This window comes from Nycticebus coucang, chromosome 9, assembly GCF_027406575.1.
Source record: "Nycticebus coucang isolate mNycCou1 chromosome 9, mNycCou1.pri, whole genome shotgun sequence".
Lineage (NCBI taxonomy): Eukaryota > Metazoa > Chordata > Mammalia > Primates > Lorisidae > Nycticebus > Nycticebus coucang.
In genome coordinates, this window is record NC_069788.1 from 47,735,909 (window position 1) to 47,751,360 (window position 15,452).

At 48.7% G+C, this 15,452-nt stretch overlaps 2 protein-coding genes across 4 annotated transcripts in view; one reads left to right on the forward strand and one right to left on the reverse strand.

The window, feature by feature from the left end:
- Positions 1-118: 118 nt before the first annotated feature.
- The window catches only part of LOC128593421 (lymphocyte antigen 6 complex locus protein G6d-like), a 20,067-nt gene continuing 4,733 nt past the window's right edge, over positions 119-15,452 (reverse strand). Inside the window, exons 1-6 of one of the 3 annotated variants that reach the window (XM_053601402.1) lie at positions 12,172-12,235; positions 11,358-11,687; positions 11,011-11,274; positions 9,464-9,619; positions 2,690-2,836; positions 119-1,528 (exon numbers count right to left, since the gene is read on the reverse strand). In XM_053601402.1, coding sequence (XP_053457377.1) covers positions 1,305-1,528; positions 2,690-2,836; positions 9,464-9,619; positions 11,011-11,274; positions 11,358-11,687; positions 12,172-12,229 — 1,179 coding nt within the window. In that variant the 5' untranslated portion in view covers positions 12,230-12,235 and the 3' untranslated portion in view covers positions 119-1,304. Of the gene's footprint in view, positions 1,529-2,689; positions 2,837-2,954; positions 3,102-8,903; positions 9,096-9,463; positions 9,620-11,010; positions 11,275-11,357; positions 11,688-12,171; positions 12,236-15,452 lie in introns of those variants that run through there. The other 2 variants (XM_053601401.1, XM_053601403.1) reach the window with 2 other exon arrangements.
- Positions 13,149-13,955, forward strand: LOC128593425 (60S ribosomal protein L6-like). The gene has a single exon (XM_053601409.1). The coding sequence runs from the start codon at positions 13,242-13,244 to the stop codon at positions 13,923-13,925; it is 684 nt and encodes a 227-aa protein (XP_053457384.1). The 5' UTR covers positions 13,149-13,241; the 3' UTR covers positions 13,926-13,955.

A 15,452-nucleotide genomic window follows, 5' to 3' on the forward strand; every position in this document is an offset into this window, starting at 1 on the left:
CTCTGCTTTTTCTGAGTCCCTTCCCATTTTCTGTAGACCACTCCAGAGCCTACATTGACCCCTAGAAAGACTGTCCACTTTGCCTCCTACACACTACTGTGCCCTAATTGGAGAGGGATTTGGATATGGGCCTGAAATAAGGCTTCTGTCTTGTCCCCAGTAAAGGCTTCCAGGAAGGATCTGATGACCCCATGGCATGGGCCTGATTCTCCAAACTCTGCCTCCCATAAGTACTCAATTCCCATACTCACCTCCTTCCATTTTGAGTAATAAATGTCTGATAAATTGTACATCTATTATCAGAAGACCTAAGTATCAGGTTGCCTTCAGCAAAAAACATTCTCAGTCCCCCACCTTTACCCAAGAGTCCTTCAGGGAGTTTCCCTGGGAGGCTGGGCTAGAGCAAATGGAGGAACAGGTTTTTCAGGCCTCTATCCTCCCTTCTAGTATTTGGGGGTGGCACAAAGTCCCCAGTATTTTGGAGAAATAACCCTTATCCTAAATTTAGGCCACACCCCTGATGTACTGCTAAGACACAGGTGCAGCCTCGCTTGAGTGCTCCCAGGAAAGGGTGGGAGAGGAACAAGGGAATGAGGCCTGGGACCTTTCCTCAGTCTTCCTCAGGTTAGAGTCAGAGGCCTCATCTGGCCTGGTTACTAAGGGGGGCACCAAGCAATTCTGCTATCACAGGGCTTACATTCCTTTCTCAATTCAAAGTAGTCCCACTGGGCTGGATGTGATGGCTTGCTATAATCCCAGAACTCAGGAAGCTGGGATGGGAGGATTGCTTTAGGCCAGGAGTTCAGACCAGCCTGAAAAACATAGTGAGACCCCCATCTTATAAAAAAAATACATAAAAAGTAAAAATAATCCTAGTGGGAGCCAAGTTCCAAATAGGGAAAAGAGGAGCAAACCCAGACAGCCAGGCTCATGGAACCCTGGTGACCCCCACTCAGCCTAGAGCCTGCTCAGTGAGTCTCATTGCTAAGGAAGATTCTCCCCCCCAGCAAGAGGATCCAGGAGCCACTAAGGGCATATGGGCCTTTGTCTTTTGGGGTTTAATTGGTTAAGGAATGCACCATTGTAACTAAGTCCATTGACATTTGTTAACCCCCAAACTAGGACTTGGATGCTTCATATTACCCCTTCATCCCTCCTATCAACAAAAAATAGAAGTAATTTTCCAGTCAGCTGTAGAGTGGTCTATGGATTTTAATGGCTCACAGAGGAGTGCTTGTCTTCTCACCTTAGATGTACAGATGTCCCTTGCTCCCTTGTTCCCTTCACCCCTACCCCTACTCCCTCTACCCTCTCCACAGTCCTGGCAAGAGACAGGCCAGGGCTGTAGCTGCTCCAGCCAAAATGCACGCAGGGGTCACGTGGCCTGCCACAGCGCTATTGCACAGGTCTCCAAGGCAGCAGTCCCTGTGGGTTGTATAAGTCACATCTCCGACCGATTCTGTTTCTACTTGATTGCAATGATGGGCTGCCACGCAGGCCGGATGTTGATGAATCAAGGTCACTGAGGCTGACAGAGAAAATGAGATTAGCATGTTGGATTCCTGGTTTCACGACTTCCCTTCTGGGTCAATGCAGATGTGATTTCAAGCAACCTAAAGGGATTCTCTGGCCCCCAAAAACCACCTCCTTGAAACCAAGTAATAACAGTTAAAACATTGACATTGTGAACTACTGATGTGATGTACTGAGAAGGATACAACCTCACTTTTGTGGTATTCTTGCCTAAGATACATGACTTCATTCTTATCATGAGGAAATATCATAAATCCAAATCAAGGGATATTCTATAAAACAACTTATCAGGGTTCCTTTAAAGCATCAAGTTCATTGGGGTGCAGTGGCTCACGTCTATAATCCTAGCAGTATGGGAGGCTAAGGCAGGCAGATTACTTGAGCTCAGGATTTTGAGACCAGCCTAAGCAAGAGTGAGACCCCATCTCTACTAAAAGTAGAAAAATTAGGCAGGCGTCATGGCGGGAGCCTGTAGTCCCAGCTACTCAGAGGATGAGGCAGGGGGATCATTTGAGTCCAAGGGTTTGAGGTTGCTGTGAGCTATGATGATACCATGGCACTCTACCCAAGGTGACAGAGTGAGACTCTGTCTCAAAAAATAAATAAAGCATCAAGTTCATGAAAGTTAAAGAAAAACTGAGAACCTGCACAGGTGGTGGAGGCAACTAAGAAGACACCAGAACTGAGTGCAACGTGGGATCCTGGTTTGAATCCCAAGCCAGAAAAAGGACATAAATGGAACAACTGGCTAAATTGAATAAACTCTATAGATTAGTAGTATGGTACCAATGTTATCTTCCGATAATTGTATATGGTTCTGTAAAATGTTAGCACTAGTGGAAGCTGGTTGACTATTTTACAACTTTTCTGTCAATCCAAAACTATTTCGAGGTAAAATAGTTGTACATACATATGTCCTTCAAAGGACAGAGCTTTCCATTCCTGAGTGAACAGGCCTCTGAGAGTCGCTGGCAGGGGATGCACTAGTACTATGGCTTCTGCCAGGAGCTAGAAGGGGGACAGACTGCTCTGCGCCAACAGCGGCACCATCTGCCCAGAGCCAGACTGAGCCTGGAAGGTTCTGGAAGTCAGAAGAATTGGAGTGGGGCTGGAGGCAGGGAAGGGCTGAGAGAAGAGATAGAAACTGAAGACTCACGATTCTCAGATAGCTTGGTCTGTCCCAGGCCTGGTTGAGGTCTGCGCTCCAGGAAGCCACAGCGTTCACCTTCGCCACAGGTGGTCACTGTCTCTTTGCAGGAGCTGTCAGGGGTTCCAGTGCAGTCATAGCACCGCATGCGGCTTCCTGGCAGGAGAAAAGAAGAGCTGGACTTGGGCCCTGGGAAGGGGGGAGAGCCACCTGGCAGAGGGGGAGGACAGGCCTGTATGAGAGGCTAGCTGGCTGCCTCCTTAAGCCTCCTTACCCAAGGCAGCTCCCAGCAGAGTGCTGAGCAGGATCCCAACAAACTGGGGATTCATCTTGTCTGCCTGTGCCAGTAATACCTGTCCCTCCCTCCCACCCCCCTCCCAACTCTGCTCTGCCAGCCTTATATTCCCCTTGCCTTGGGCTTTATAGGGTTATAAAAAGGGAAGAAAGAGTCTCCCCCAGTACGCACCTGGGCCCCAGTAGAGACAGGGAGGGGCCCCATGGCATGGTCTCAGCATCTCTGTAATCTTCAAACTCTTTTATTCCCAGGGGTGGTTCTAAAACTGGCTCAAAGACCCCTGAGTGTCCCTGAAACCCTTTCAGAGGGTCCTAAAGTGTCTTCCTTTTGCATACGTATTTATGGAAGGTCAGATTTTCTTCATATACTGTACTTCAACCAAAACAACATATTCCAATAAATTGAATGCAGAGGCAGATATGAAAATCCGGCCACCTTCCATTAGGCCTGACATTAAATAGTTTCACAAAATGTAAAGCAATGCCACTCTTCTCATGTGCTGTTGGGAAATAACAGTTATTTTTCACAAAACTATACTTTGTTAACATGTAATAGGTTTATTTTATTTTTAAAATGGTTCAATAAATACCTATTTAAAATGTCCTGGTTTAGGCTTGATGCCTGTAGCATAGTGGTTATGGTGCCAGCCACATACATCGAGGCTGGCAGGTTCAAAATGGCCCGGGCCAGCTAAATAACAATGATAACTGCAACCAAAAAACAGCCAGGCATTGTGGTGGGCGCCTATAGTCCTAGCTACTTGGGAGGCTGAGGCAAGAGAATCACTTAAGCCCAAGAGTTTGAGGTTGCTGTGAGCTGTGACGCCCTGGCACTCCACCAGGATGATAGCTTGAGACTCTCTTTCAAAAAAAGTCTTGGTTTGGGCGGCACCTGTGGCTCAGTTGGTAAGGCGCCCGCCCCATATACGGAGGGTGGTGGGTTCAAACCCGGCCCCGGCAGAACTGCAACAAAAAAATAGCCAGGCATTGTGGCGGGCGCCTGTAGTCCCAGCTACTTGGGAGGCTGAGGCAAGAGAATCGCTTAAGCCCAGGAGTTGGAGGTTGCTGTGAGCTGTGTGATGCCATGGCACTCTACCGAGGGCCATAAAGTGAAACTGTCTCTACAAAAAAAAAAAAATTCTTGGTTTAATTTCTAATATAGTAAATATTGATATAAGCCACATAAAGAAAGGCTCTTTGGCTGGGCACCTGTAGTTCAGTGGTTAGGGCACCAGCCACATGTTCCGGGGCTGGTGGGTTCGAACTCGGCCAGACCTGCTAAACAAACAAACAAAAAAAGCTGGGCATTGTGGTGGCACCTGTAGTCCCAGCTACTAGGGAGGGTGAGGCAAGAGAATCACTTGAGCCCAAGAGTTTGAGGTTGCTGTGAACTATGATGCCACGGCACTCTGCCAATGGTGACAAGGTAAAACTCTGTCTCAACAAAAAAAAAAGAAAGAAAGGCTCTTTGGGTTTTCAGTAATTTTTAAGAGTGTAAAGAGATCTTGAGATCAAAGCTTTGAAAATGACTACTCTCATGGCTGCCTGTGTCTCCCCTATCTCACCTCCCCTGCTTGCTAGTTTCACTCCTCCTGGGACACTCGATGATTCTGACTTCCAGTCTCTACCGGTCTCCTCCAACCTGAAATCCCATCCACACCTTCCTTCCAAATCATTTTGATTTCTCCCCAGTGGAAGCACATCAGCCCTCCAGCCCCACCCCTGATTAATTCTTTCCTCCAAGGTAGTAAAGCTGGAAGGGATAATTATGGGGAGAAAGGTTGAGGCTTAGGGGATCAAAGGGATTGGAAGCTGGGTGGGGTCTGCCTTATACAGCAAGGCTTTGCGTCTGCGTTTGTGCGTGGGTAGTGGGGGGTTATTGTTGATCCCACACTCAAACAGATCTAGGCCAGGGTTGGTTAGAACAGGTGACCTTGAGAGACCCAAATGCACGAAGGGAGAAAGACAGAGAAAACAAAGACAGAGAGACAAGTTGAGAGAGCAGAGAGCAGCGTAAGGATAAGGGAGAGAGAAAGGAGTAGGAGGGAAGGTGATAGACACATCTCAGGAGTGGGAGACAAGCAAAGTTACACAGAAGAACACGCGGAGTGCTCAAGAGACCCTCCGGGCAAAGGCAAACTCAAGTTAGGGCAGAGGGTGTGAGAGATGTGTGTAGTAGCAGCAGGGGCTGGGCCTGGGCTGTTGCTTACTGCATCAGGCTGGTGATTCTTGTCACTATTCCAACCCTCAAATTTACTCCTTAGGTATGTTTGTTTACTGGTCCCTCCCTGTCTCACTCAGATCTCCAACTCTCGAGATCTCGGGGTGCAGATCACCTTTCCTAGACTCCTGTGCCTGGTCCAACCATGGGCACTCCAGCATCTTGCTTTGCCTCCTGTTTATCTGTGGAATGTTGGGTAAAGGGGGACTGGGGAATCCTCAAGGGGCAGGGACTGGGGTAGAGTCTTGTCTTGGAAGCAGAGGGCTGGAGGGGAGAGGGGACTAGAAGAGGCCAAGAAGAGAGCTGGGGGGTGGGGCCTTCAGGGGACCAGCCATCAGGAAGACCTCAGGTCAGCCTGATAATGTGGAAGAGAAATTTTTTCCTTTCAAAGGCATTTGAGAATAACTGTCTCTTCCTTGCTGCTTTTTTTTTTTTTTTTAAGATAGAGTTTCTCTTCTCTGTCATCCCGGTTAGAGTGTAGCAGTTCACTGCAACCTCAAATTCCTGGGCTCAAGTGATCCTCCCGCCTCAACCTCAGCTGGGACTACTGGAGTTAGCTACCACATCCTGCTAATTTTTTCTATTTTTAGTAGAGATGGGGGGTCTCACTTATGCTCAAGGTGGTCTCGAACTCCCTACCTCAAGCCATTCTCCAACCTCAGCCTCCCAAAGTGCTAGGGTTATAGGCCTGAGCCACCAGGCCCAGCCCTTGCATCTTTGACCTACCTCTGTTCTTTATTTCACCTTTTGCTTCTGACTGGGCCTCTCAGTCAGTTCAATTCTTATTTTTTTATCTGCCTCTGGTGTCCTCTACTTAACTTTCTCACTTCCCCCCTCTACCTCCCAGTGGGTTTGGCTTTTTATATCACACTTTAAGTTCATCTCTAATCCTCCCAGCTTCTCTTCCTGTGTTGTGTATATTTCTCTCAATCCCTGCATCCCTCTAGCCTATGTCTCTGTTTCTTTCCCTGCACTGTCTTCCCTTCTCTGGGTCTCTCTTTCTACTTTTTTTTTTTTTGAGACAGAGTCTCACTTTGTTGCCCCCACTAGAGTGCCCTGGCATCATATCTCACAGCAACTCTTGGGCTCAAGCAGTTCTCTTGTCTCAGCCTCCCAAGTAGCTAGGACCACAGGCACCTGCCACAATGCCCTGTTATTTTTAGAAATAAGGTCTCGCTCTGGCTCAGGCTGGGCTCCAATCCGTAAGCTCAGGCAATCCGCCTGCCTTGGCCTCCCAGAGTACTAGGATTACAGGCGTGAGCCACTGTGTCTGGCCTGGGAGGCAGCCTTTTCACTTGCTGACCTCACTCTGGTCTGTGCGGCTGAAGAGGAATGCTAAGGTGGGACCACAGGAAAGGTAGGATGGACGGAGGTAGGGAGCCCCTGGAGAAGGGCCACTGGAACAGAGTCCTAGTTGAGGTGCCAATACTGATACCGCAAACTTCATCAGCCTTACACTTGGTGGGAACAGGGTAGCATGGTTTGGCAAAGGAGTAGGTGTAAGAGAAAAAAAAAAAAAAAGAAAGAAAGAATAGAGAAGAAAGGCTGCCTCCCAAGGACCCAATGCCCTTTGCTGGGCCATGCCACCTACCTGCTATGCGCCTACACTCTGCAGCACTACTGCTGTGTGCAGGACCTGTGCAACGCATCTGCCATAGCAAAACTCCCTAGCGTCCTCCTCATCACCCTGCTCCTCCTCACACCAGCTTCTGGAGAGGCGACTTTCTCCACTAGCCTCCTGCAGATATACAGTATGTCCAAAAAGTTCATGTGCGTTTACTATGTTAAACTATTTTACATTGCACACGAACTTTATGGATACCTTGTATGTCCCCCAGCTCAGGATTCCTCCACCAATCACCACAGCCCTGGAAACACCTGCACAGATGCTTTTGAGACATGCCCAAGAATCTGATTTGGACAGAGCCTGCAGATCCCTGGGTCCAACCTCTTTGCAGACCCCTCCCAAGACCTGAATCTTATGGGCACTGCTCCAACCCCTACAGGCACTTGCCCAGAGTTCAGCCTCATAAAAACACCTGTTCTGTGTCTTTGTCTTTTCTAGACATCATTGCTGATGCCCTCTCTCAGCCCAAGGTCTCTGGCAAGGCAAGCATTTTGATGGAGCTGTGGAATAAAGGGGCACCAGGTATGGTGGTAAGGAGGAAAGTCTTGGTAGGAAAGATGAATATGGTAGATCAAGAACTCAGGATGGAGGATTTGGGGAACTATGAAGAGTACATTTAATAAGAGGGTTATTTGGGAGTTTGGTAATGCTGTAGTGTTTCAGTTTCTGTCTGTGTGTGTACCTGTGTGATCACTCTAAGAGTGAATTGTAGCTACTTGGTGAGTTGGGCTGGGGCTTGAACCATAATATTCTCATTCTCCATCTGGATCATTCACGTCCTCCTTCCTGCCAATAACTTAGTTTAAGCCACTACAGCATAAAGGATTTAGGGGAGATTTCCAAGAGAGCTTTTTTCTTTTCTTTTTTTTTTTGCAGTTTTTGGCTGGGACTGGGTTTGAACGCACCACCTCCAGCATACGGGGCCAGCGCCCTACTCCTTTGAGCCACAGATGCCGCCCGAAGAGAGCTTTTTTCTAGGGTGGCCTAAGCTTGAACAGAGACATAAAAGGGCACCTGGTGGAGCTGCTTGTGAGGGTGTGGTTAGGAGTTCAGGTCATTTCTGCCTGAAACTGGAGGATGGCCAATTGGGAGCACTAATGCCCTCTGCAATGTCACCAGCCAGGACTTGTCTACATTTGCAGATCCACCCACATGGCCTTGGCCCAATAACATACCCCACCAGGGAATCCCACCTGCCAGCCTGTGTAGAAACTCTCTCTGCCCAGGGAAATAGGGCTGAGGGAGTATACTCCTGGAACAGCAGGGAGGAGGTGCCAGCCTGGTGATAAACTGCCCACTGCTCCAAATGCCACAGTGGAGTGCCACAGGGAAATGTGTTTACTTGGGATAAGGAGGATGTCCCAAGTTGGGAGCCCAGCACAGACTCCCCCATCCCAACTATTTCCTCCCTTTCCATTTGAGGAAGTCTGGGGGCTGATTAAAGGTGCTTGTTCCTGTTCAACTTCTCTTCTGTTGCAGTTTTATTTTTTGGCCAGGGCTGGGCTTGAACCCGCCACCTCTGGCATATGGGGCCAGTGCCCTACTCCTTGAGCCACAGGCGCCGCCCCTCAACTTCTCTTCTTTGTGAGGATGAGACATGGGTATTGAGATCTGGCTTAATTTGGAGGCAAGCTGAGTATTCTTTCCATTCTCCCTGTCCCTTAATCCTCCCATTTTGTACTATTTTCCCCTCTCTCTGTCCACCTCTTTCCTCTCACTCTGATTTGAGTCTCTCCCCTTCTCTCTTCCTCAGTTTCCTCCATTTGTCCTTAGGTTTCCCTATTGCTGGTTCTCCACCATTGCCCAAGTCTCTAGATCCTCCCCACCTACCCCTACCCCTCCTCACCCCCACTTGCTCCCTCAGGCCCCCCTCAATCCCACAGTGCTGTGTGTTCACAGCTACCCCTCTGCTGGCTGTTACAAAAAAAGAGACCGGGTGGCGCTGGTGGCTCAAAGGAGTAGGGCGCCAGCCCCATATGCCGGAGGTGGCAGGTTCAAACCCAGCCCAGGCCAAAAACTGAAAAAAAAAGACAAGAGACCACACCATTAGATGATATCACAGAATAATGCTCCTCCTTTCCTTCAGTCCCTGATCCCACCCCATACATAGCCTTGTGGCCACTGGACACCAACTGGACAGTGAAGTCACACTCTCAGTGCCCTCATCCAACCAAGGTTTTCCAGAAATCCTTCAGGTGCCAGATGGCGAGAGTCAGCAGCTCACACTTCCCAGCAGATGTCGCCAAGATCACCTCATCTTGTGGGCAGGTGGGCTGTGGGGTTTGTGAAGCAGAGAGGCAGATTAAGGATACCTCTATTCCCCCCTCCTTAGGAACCACGGTCCCATCCCCACCCCAACCCCAGTGCTTCCTCTCTCATCCTAGGCCCCCTAGGTGTTCCTCACCTGAGACGGGACAAATGAATGTTCTCATAGACTTGGATTTCTGGTTTGAACTGAGGAATCACGACATCTGGGCAGAAGGAGCCATATGACATACAGAAAGGAAGTCACCAGACAGCTCTGAGCTATCCTTACCACCCACTCCCGCAGTGAAGACAGGGTATAGAGGCAAGATGTGATCCCAGCTCTTTGCCTCACACCTACATGCCCTCCTCTTCCTTTTGGGAGGGAGGTACTCACCTCTGCCCAAAGGCCTCTGGACCCTCCGCCTCCAGAGCACGATGCTGAGGGCCAGGACGACGATCCCCTGGCCCACTATAAGCAAAAGCATCAGGATCCAGGGCACATCCCAACCAGTGGAAGGGGCACAGAGGGCTGGAGAGGCATCCGTGGGGGCTGCAGTAAGGGCAAGACCAGAGGGATAGAGGGAGTTAGTGAGGGGGGGCCTGTCTCTATCCCCAGAGAGTGGCTTCCTTCCTTAACCTGGTAGGACAGGAGACTTCATGAGCTTTCCTGCTCCCGATATCCACCACCCCACTTTGCCCCTTTCCACGCCTCTTACCCTGACCCCATAAGCCAACCAACATTGATAGGGAATAGCAATGCCCCGTGCCCACACACAGGCAGCTAACTACAAAGCAGACAACAAGCCATAGCTGTGCATTCCCCCTCATGCACTTGGTTATAATTCACCCTTTCTTTTTTTTTTTTTTTTTGTCACAGGGGAATTTTTCCCTTCTTTTTTTTTTTTTTTTTGTAGAGACAGAGTCTCACTTTGTGGCCCTCTAGAGTGCCATGACATCACACAGCTCACAGCAACCTCCAACTCCTGGGCTTAAGCGATTCTCTTGCTTCAGCCTCCTGAGTAGCTGGGACTACAGGCACCCGCCACAACGCCCGGCTATTTTTTGGTTGCAGTTCAGCCGGGGCCAGGCGGGTTTGAACCTGCCACCCTCGGTATATGGGGCCTGCGCCTTACTGACTGAGCCACAGGCGCCGCCCTATAATTCACCCTTTCAAGAAAAAGTAAAATGTCTTCTGTTTATTCCTTTTGCCACTCATTCACTCTATAAGCACCATAGTAGGTGGTGGGAATGTAGAGGGCAATAAAGCCCAGTCATGGCCTTTGTCATTTACTCCTCCCTCCTGCTTTGCTTTGTTTTTTTTGTTTTGTTTTGTTTTTCTGAGACAGTCTCAAGCTATGAGACTCAGTCACCCTCTGTAGAGTGCTATGGCCTCATACCTCACAGCAACCTCCAACTCTTGAGCTCAAGTGATCCTGTTGCCTCAATTTTTCTATTTTTGGTAGAGATGGGGACTCATTTTTGTTCAGGCTGGTCTCAAATTTGTGAGCTCAAGCAATCCACTTGCCTTGGCCTCCCAGAGTGCTAGGATTACAGGCACCCTGCCTCCCTCCTGCTTTGTAAATAGGTTATTCCACACTCCTTAGCATTCTTTCTCACTACAATGCCATTTTTATTGTAAAACAATAATATTTTTTCTCTTTCTGTTTATCAGCGGGCCTGTGATAACACCAGTGCATATATCATTTCTTCAAATACAACTCCCACAGCAATAATTCTTATTTTCTTCCTCTCTGCTATGGGATATGCCACAAAAATCATAGATTATGTATTGCTAAACAATGGTATGTTCAGCTAGAATATACCTCTTGGGTGCTGCTCTAGTGTACCAGAATGCTGGCTTAGACCAATCTCTTTCTCTGTTATGGATTTGGTCAATGAGAAAAAAGGCAACAACTTTTCCCATCTCCTCCCTCAGTTTACCTGCCAGGCTAAAGCTGACCCCTTTGTTATGAGGCATGAGGCAACGGATTATTCTTGGTCTGCGGCCCCTGGGTTCAGGAAATCCATCCCCAGGACACAACAAGAGCAGGGCAGCCCCATCACCCCAGAAGGACTGAACACGGCCCCTCACAGGACCCTTTCCCTCCTGCCAGGTCACAGAGTCCAGTCGTCTGTTAGGGACCACAGAGCACAGAAGGACAGAGCAGGGCGATCCATCTGCAGCCCTTGCAGATAACTGGGATCCTATGGGGAAAGAGGGATCCCTCAGTTGTTTGCCTGGACTTCTTGGTAGCCAGTGACCACCTGGTCTGTGTGCCCCTACTCACCTCTAAGCACAGAGACGTCGTATAGCCTCCAGTTCTGGTACTTGTGGTGCTGACCCAGCATAGCACACCAGTACCTCCCGGCATCGCCCTCATTGGACTCCTCCAGCCACAGAGAATAGTTTCCCAGCAGCTTCAGCCTGGATTCTCTTCCAGGTTTTCGAGGGTCTGGGATTGGCCTGGCCACTTGGACTTGGACCACCAAGGTGGTGAAGGAACCTGTTGCAGGGCTATGAAACCAAGACAGGAGTTCATCCCCATGTAGAATGGGTGGTAAGGGACATGGCAGCTCCATCGCCTCTCCTAAGGCCACAAAGATGGCCTGGATGTTGTCTGTAAGAAGAGGGTTGTATGAGACTTCCACCAGATCAACAACCCTCATTTGACATTCAACCTCTGATTTCCTCTGCTTCTGGGGTCCCCCAGCACTAGCCTGGCTATTAAACATATTTCTCAAGTCCCAGCTAAGAGAGAGAGAAGAGAGTAAAGGGGTTTATTCCTTCTCTCCCAGCCAGTAAGGAGATCTGAGGGCAAGAGGGAAAAGGCTGGAATAGTTCACAACTGCCTGTATCTCTTCCTCTCATTTCTCCTTTTCTGGAAGCATTCACTCATCTGCTCTTATTTCCTAAAGGAAACTGTACATGACCTGGACCTTGGTTGCCTCTGGGTCTTCCCCAGTATCCAAGGCAGGAGGAGGTCAGATACAGTCAATCTATCCCCTTGAATCAGATGCCTTCCCTAGGAGAAAGAATAGCAGTCCCTCCTCAACCTTGTAAATACTATATAGCTGAAGAATCCCCCATCTACTGCCCCTTACCTGAAGCAGCCTGGGGAGTCCCCCATAAGATCAGGAATAGGAGGAATAAGACTGCCATGGGGACTGCCTGCTGAATTCTCTTGTTCCAAGATATGGTGTTGCCCAGAGAGGAAACAGAACCCAGATAAGGGCCCACACTCCCTGGTCTAGAGTGACATGGAACTTTGGAGGGGATGGGAATGCGGGAGAGATAAAACCCAGCCACATGTTTCCTGGGGGAAAAGAGACCATCACCTTTCTGTCTGGGGGAAAAGGACCCAGTACAGGAAACTCTGAAGATGACTCCCTCTGACTCCACATCAGGTGAGGAACTCAGATCTAAGATTTTTCATGCAAGGCTGGGTGTGGTGGCTCATGCCTATAATCCCAGCACTCTGGAAGGGCAAGGTAGGTAGACTGTTTCAGGAATTTGAGACCAGCCTGAGCAAGAGTGAGACTCTGTCTCTACTAAAAAGTACAAAAAATTAGCCAGGCATTGTGACAGGTGACTGTAGTTCCAGCTACTCAGGAAGCTGAGGCAGGAGGATAACTTGACCCAGGAGTTTGAGGTTGCTATGAGCTAGGCTGATGCCATAAAACTCTAGCCTTGGCAACAGAGACTGTGTCCCAAAGAAAAAAAAAGGACTTTAGTTCTCTTTCCCATCTTGCAAGATGGCGGGTGAAAAAGTTGAGAAGCCAGTTTCTTTTTTTTTTTTTTGTAGAGACAGAGCTTCACTTTATTGCCCTCCGTAGAGTGCCGTGGCGTCACACAGCTCACAGCAACCTCCAGCTCCTGGGCTTAGGTGATTCTCCTGCCTCAGCCTCCCGTGTAGCTGGGACTTCAGGCGCCCGCCACAACGCCCGGCTTTTTTTTTGTTGCAGTTTGGCTGGGGCTGGGTTTGAACCCGCCACCCTCAGTATATGGAGCCGGCGCCCTGCTCACTGAGCCACAGGCGCCGCCCGAGAAGCGGGTTTCTAAAGAGAAGAAACCTGTTAATAAAGAGAATAGGCCTAAGGCCAAGAAGGGGAAGTCCCACTGCAGCCGAAATCCTGTTCTTGTCAGAGGAATAGGCAGATATTCCCCATCTGCCATGTATTCGAGAAAGGCTATGTATAAGAGGAAATACTCAGCAGCTAAATCCAAGATTGAAAAGAAAAAGAAGGCGAAGGTCCTTGCCACTATTACAAAACCAGTTGGTGGGGACAAGAATGGTGGTACTCGGGTGGTTAAACTTCGCAAAATGCCTAGGGACTATCCCACCGAAGATGTGCCTGGAAAGCTATTGAGCCAGGGCAAAAAACCATTCAGTCAGCATGTGAGAAAACTGCGATCTAGCATCAGACCCGGGGCCATTCTAATTATCCTCACTGGATGCCACAGAGGCATGAGAGTGGTTTTCCTAAAGCAACTGGGCAGTGGCTTGCTACTTGTGACTGGACCTCTGTCCCTCAATAGAGTTCCTCTACGAAGGACACACCAGAAATTTGTCATTGCCACCACCACAAAAATTGACATCAGTAATGTTAAAATCCCGAAGCACCTTACTGATGCTTATTTCAAGAAGCAGCAGCTCCAGAAGCCCAGACACCAGGGAGGTGAGATCTTTACCACAGAAAAAGAGAAATATGAGAGAACAGAACAGCGCAAGGTTAATCAAAAAGCTGTGGACTTGCAAATTTTACCGAAGATCAAGGCTATTCCTCAGCTCCAGGGCTACCTGCGATGTGTGTTTGCCCTGACAAATGGAGTTTACCCTCACAAAATGGTGTTTTAAATTTCTTAAAGAGAACCTAACTAAATGGCTAAAAGATTAAATATATATATGTATATATATTTTCATGCTGCCCCTTCTCACTACTGCACTTGACTAGTCTTAAAAAAATAAAATAAAATAAATTAAAAAAAAAAAAGAATGAACAAGCAAGCTGAAATTAAAAAAAAAAAATATTTTCCACATTGAAATGCTGTGTAGGGTGGGCACCTGTGGCTCAGTGAGTAGGGCACCAGCCCCATATACCGAGAGTGGCAGGTTTGAACCTGGCTCCAGCCAAACTGCAACAACACAAAAAAATAGCCAGTGTTGTGGCGGGTGCCTGTAGTCTCAGCTACTCGGGAGGCTGAGGCAGAGAATCACTTAAGCCCAAGAGCTGGAGGTTATCATGAGCTGTGATGCCACAGCACTCTACCAAGGGCAACAAAGTGAGATTCTGTCTCTAAAAAAAAAAAATCCTGTATAGAAGACATCTCAGCTATTTGCCTTATGTCAGTCTGGAAGTACATTCTGAAGTCTCACAGTCCTAGAGTTGTCAGTCAGGAGCAAAGAAGCCAAATGTTTGTGTTGGTCTCCATGGAATCCAGTGCAAGACTGTGTATCAAGTCAGTGCTCTAAAAATGATTTGGAATGACTTTCCCTCTGGTTGCCTGGCATGCCACACACCTTCCTGAATCCCTGATGAGTATATTAAATTATTACTCAAGGAGAGGGAATTCACTTGGTAGAGTGCCTCGGCGTTATAGCTCACAGCAACCTCAAACCCTTGGGTTCAAGCGATTCTCTTGACTCAGGCTGCCAACTAGCTGGGACCCGCCAGGCAACTGGCCACAACGCCTGGCTAATTTTAGAGACAGGGTCTTGGAACCTGGGAGCTCAAGCAATCCACCTGCCTCGGCCTCCCAGAGTGCTAGGATTACAGGAATGAGCCACTGAGCCTGGCTGGAATGGTGGAACTCTTAAGGCGCATTTTCCTATAGTTCTCATAGTTTTTAATGAGTTGTGTATTTATTTTATTTATTTTTTTTCAGAGACAGAGTCTCACTTTGTTGCTCTAGGTAAAGTGCTGTGGTGTCACAGCTCACAGCAACCTCTAGCTCTTGGCTTTAGGCAATTCTCTTGCCTCAGCCTCCCGAGCAGCTGGGACTACAGGTGCCTGCCACAATGCCTAGCCATTTTTTTTGTTGTAGTTTGGCCGGGGCCAGGTTCAAACCCACCACCTTCAGTATATGGGGCCGGCACCCTACTCACTGAGCCACAGATGCCACCCTAAAAATTATTTATTTAGTTTTTGGCCCAGGCTGGGTTTGAACCTCCGGCATATGGGGCCAGTGCCCTACTCCTTTGAGCCACAGGCACTGCCCCTTTTTATTTTTTTTTGAGACAGAGCCTCAAGCTGTGCCCTGGGTAGAGTGCCATAGTGTCATAGCTCACAGCAACCTCCAACTCCTAGGCTCAAGTGATTCTCTTGCCTCCACCTGCCAAGTAGCTGGGACTACAGGCGCCTGCCAAAACACCCAGCTATTTTTT

Bases quoted from the DNA above. Each gene is read 5' to 3' on its own strand.
- LOC128593425 (XM_053601409.1), top strand. From the start codon at position 13,242: ATGTATTCGAGAAAGGCTATGTATAAGAGGAAATACTCAGCAGCTAAA.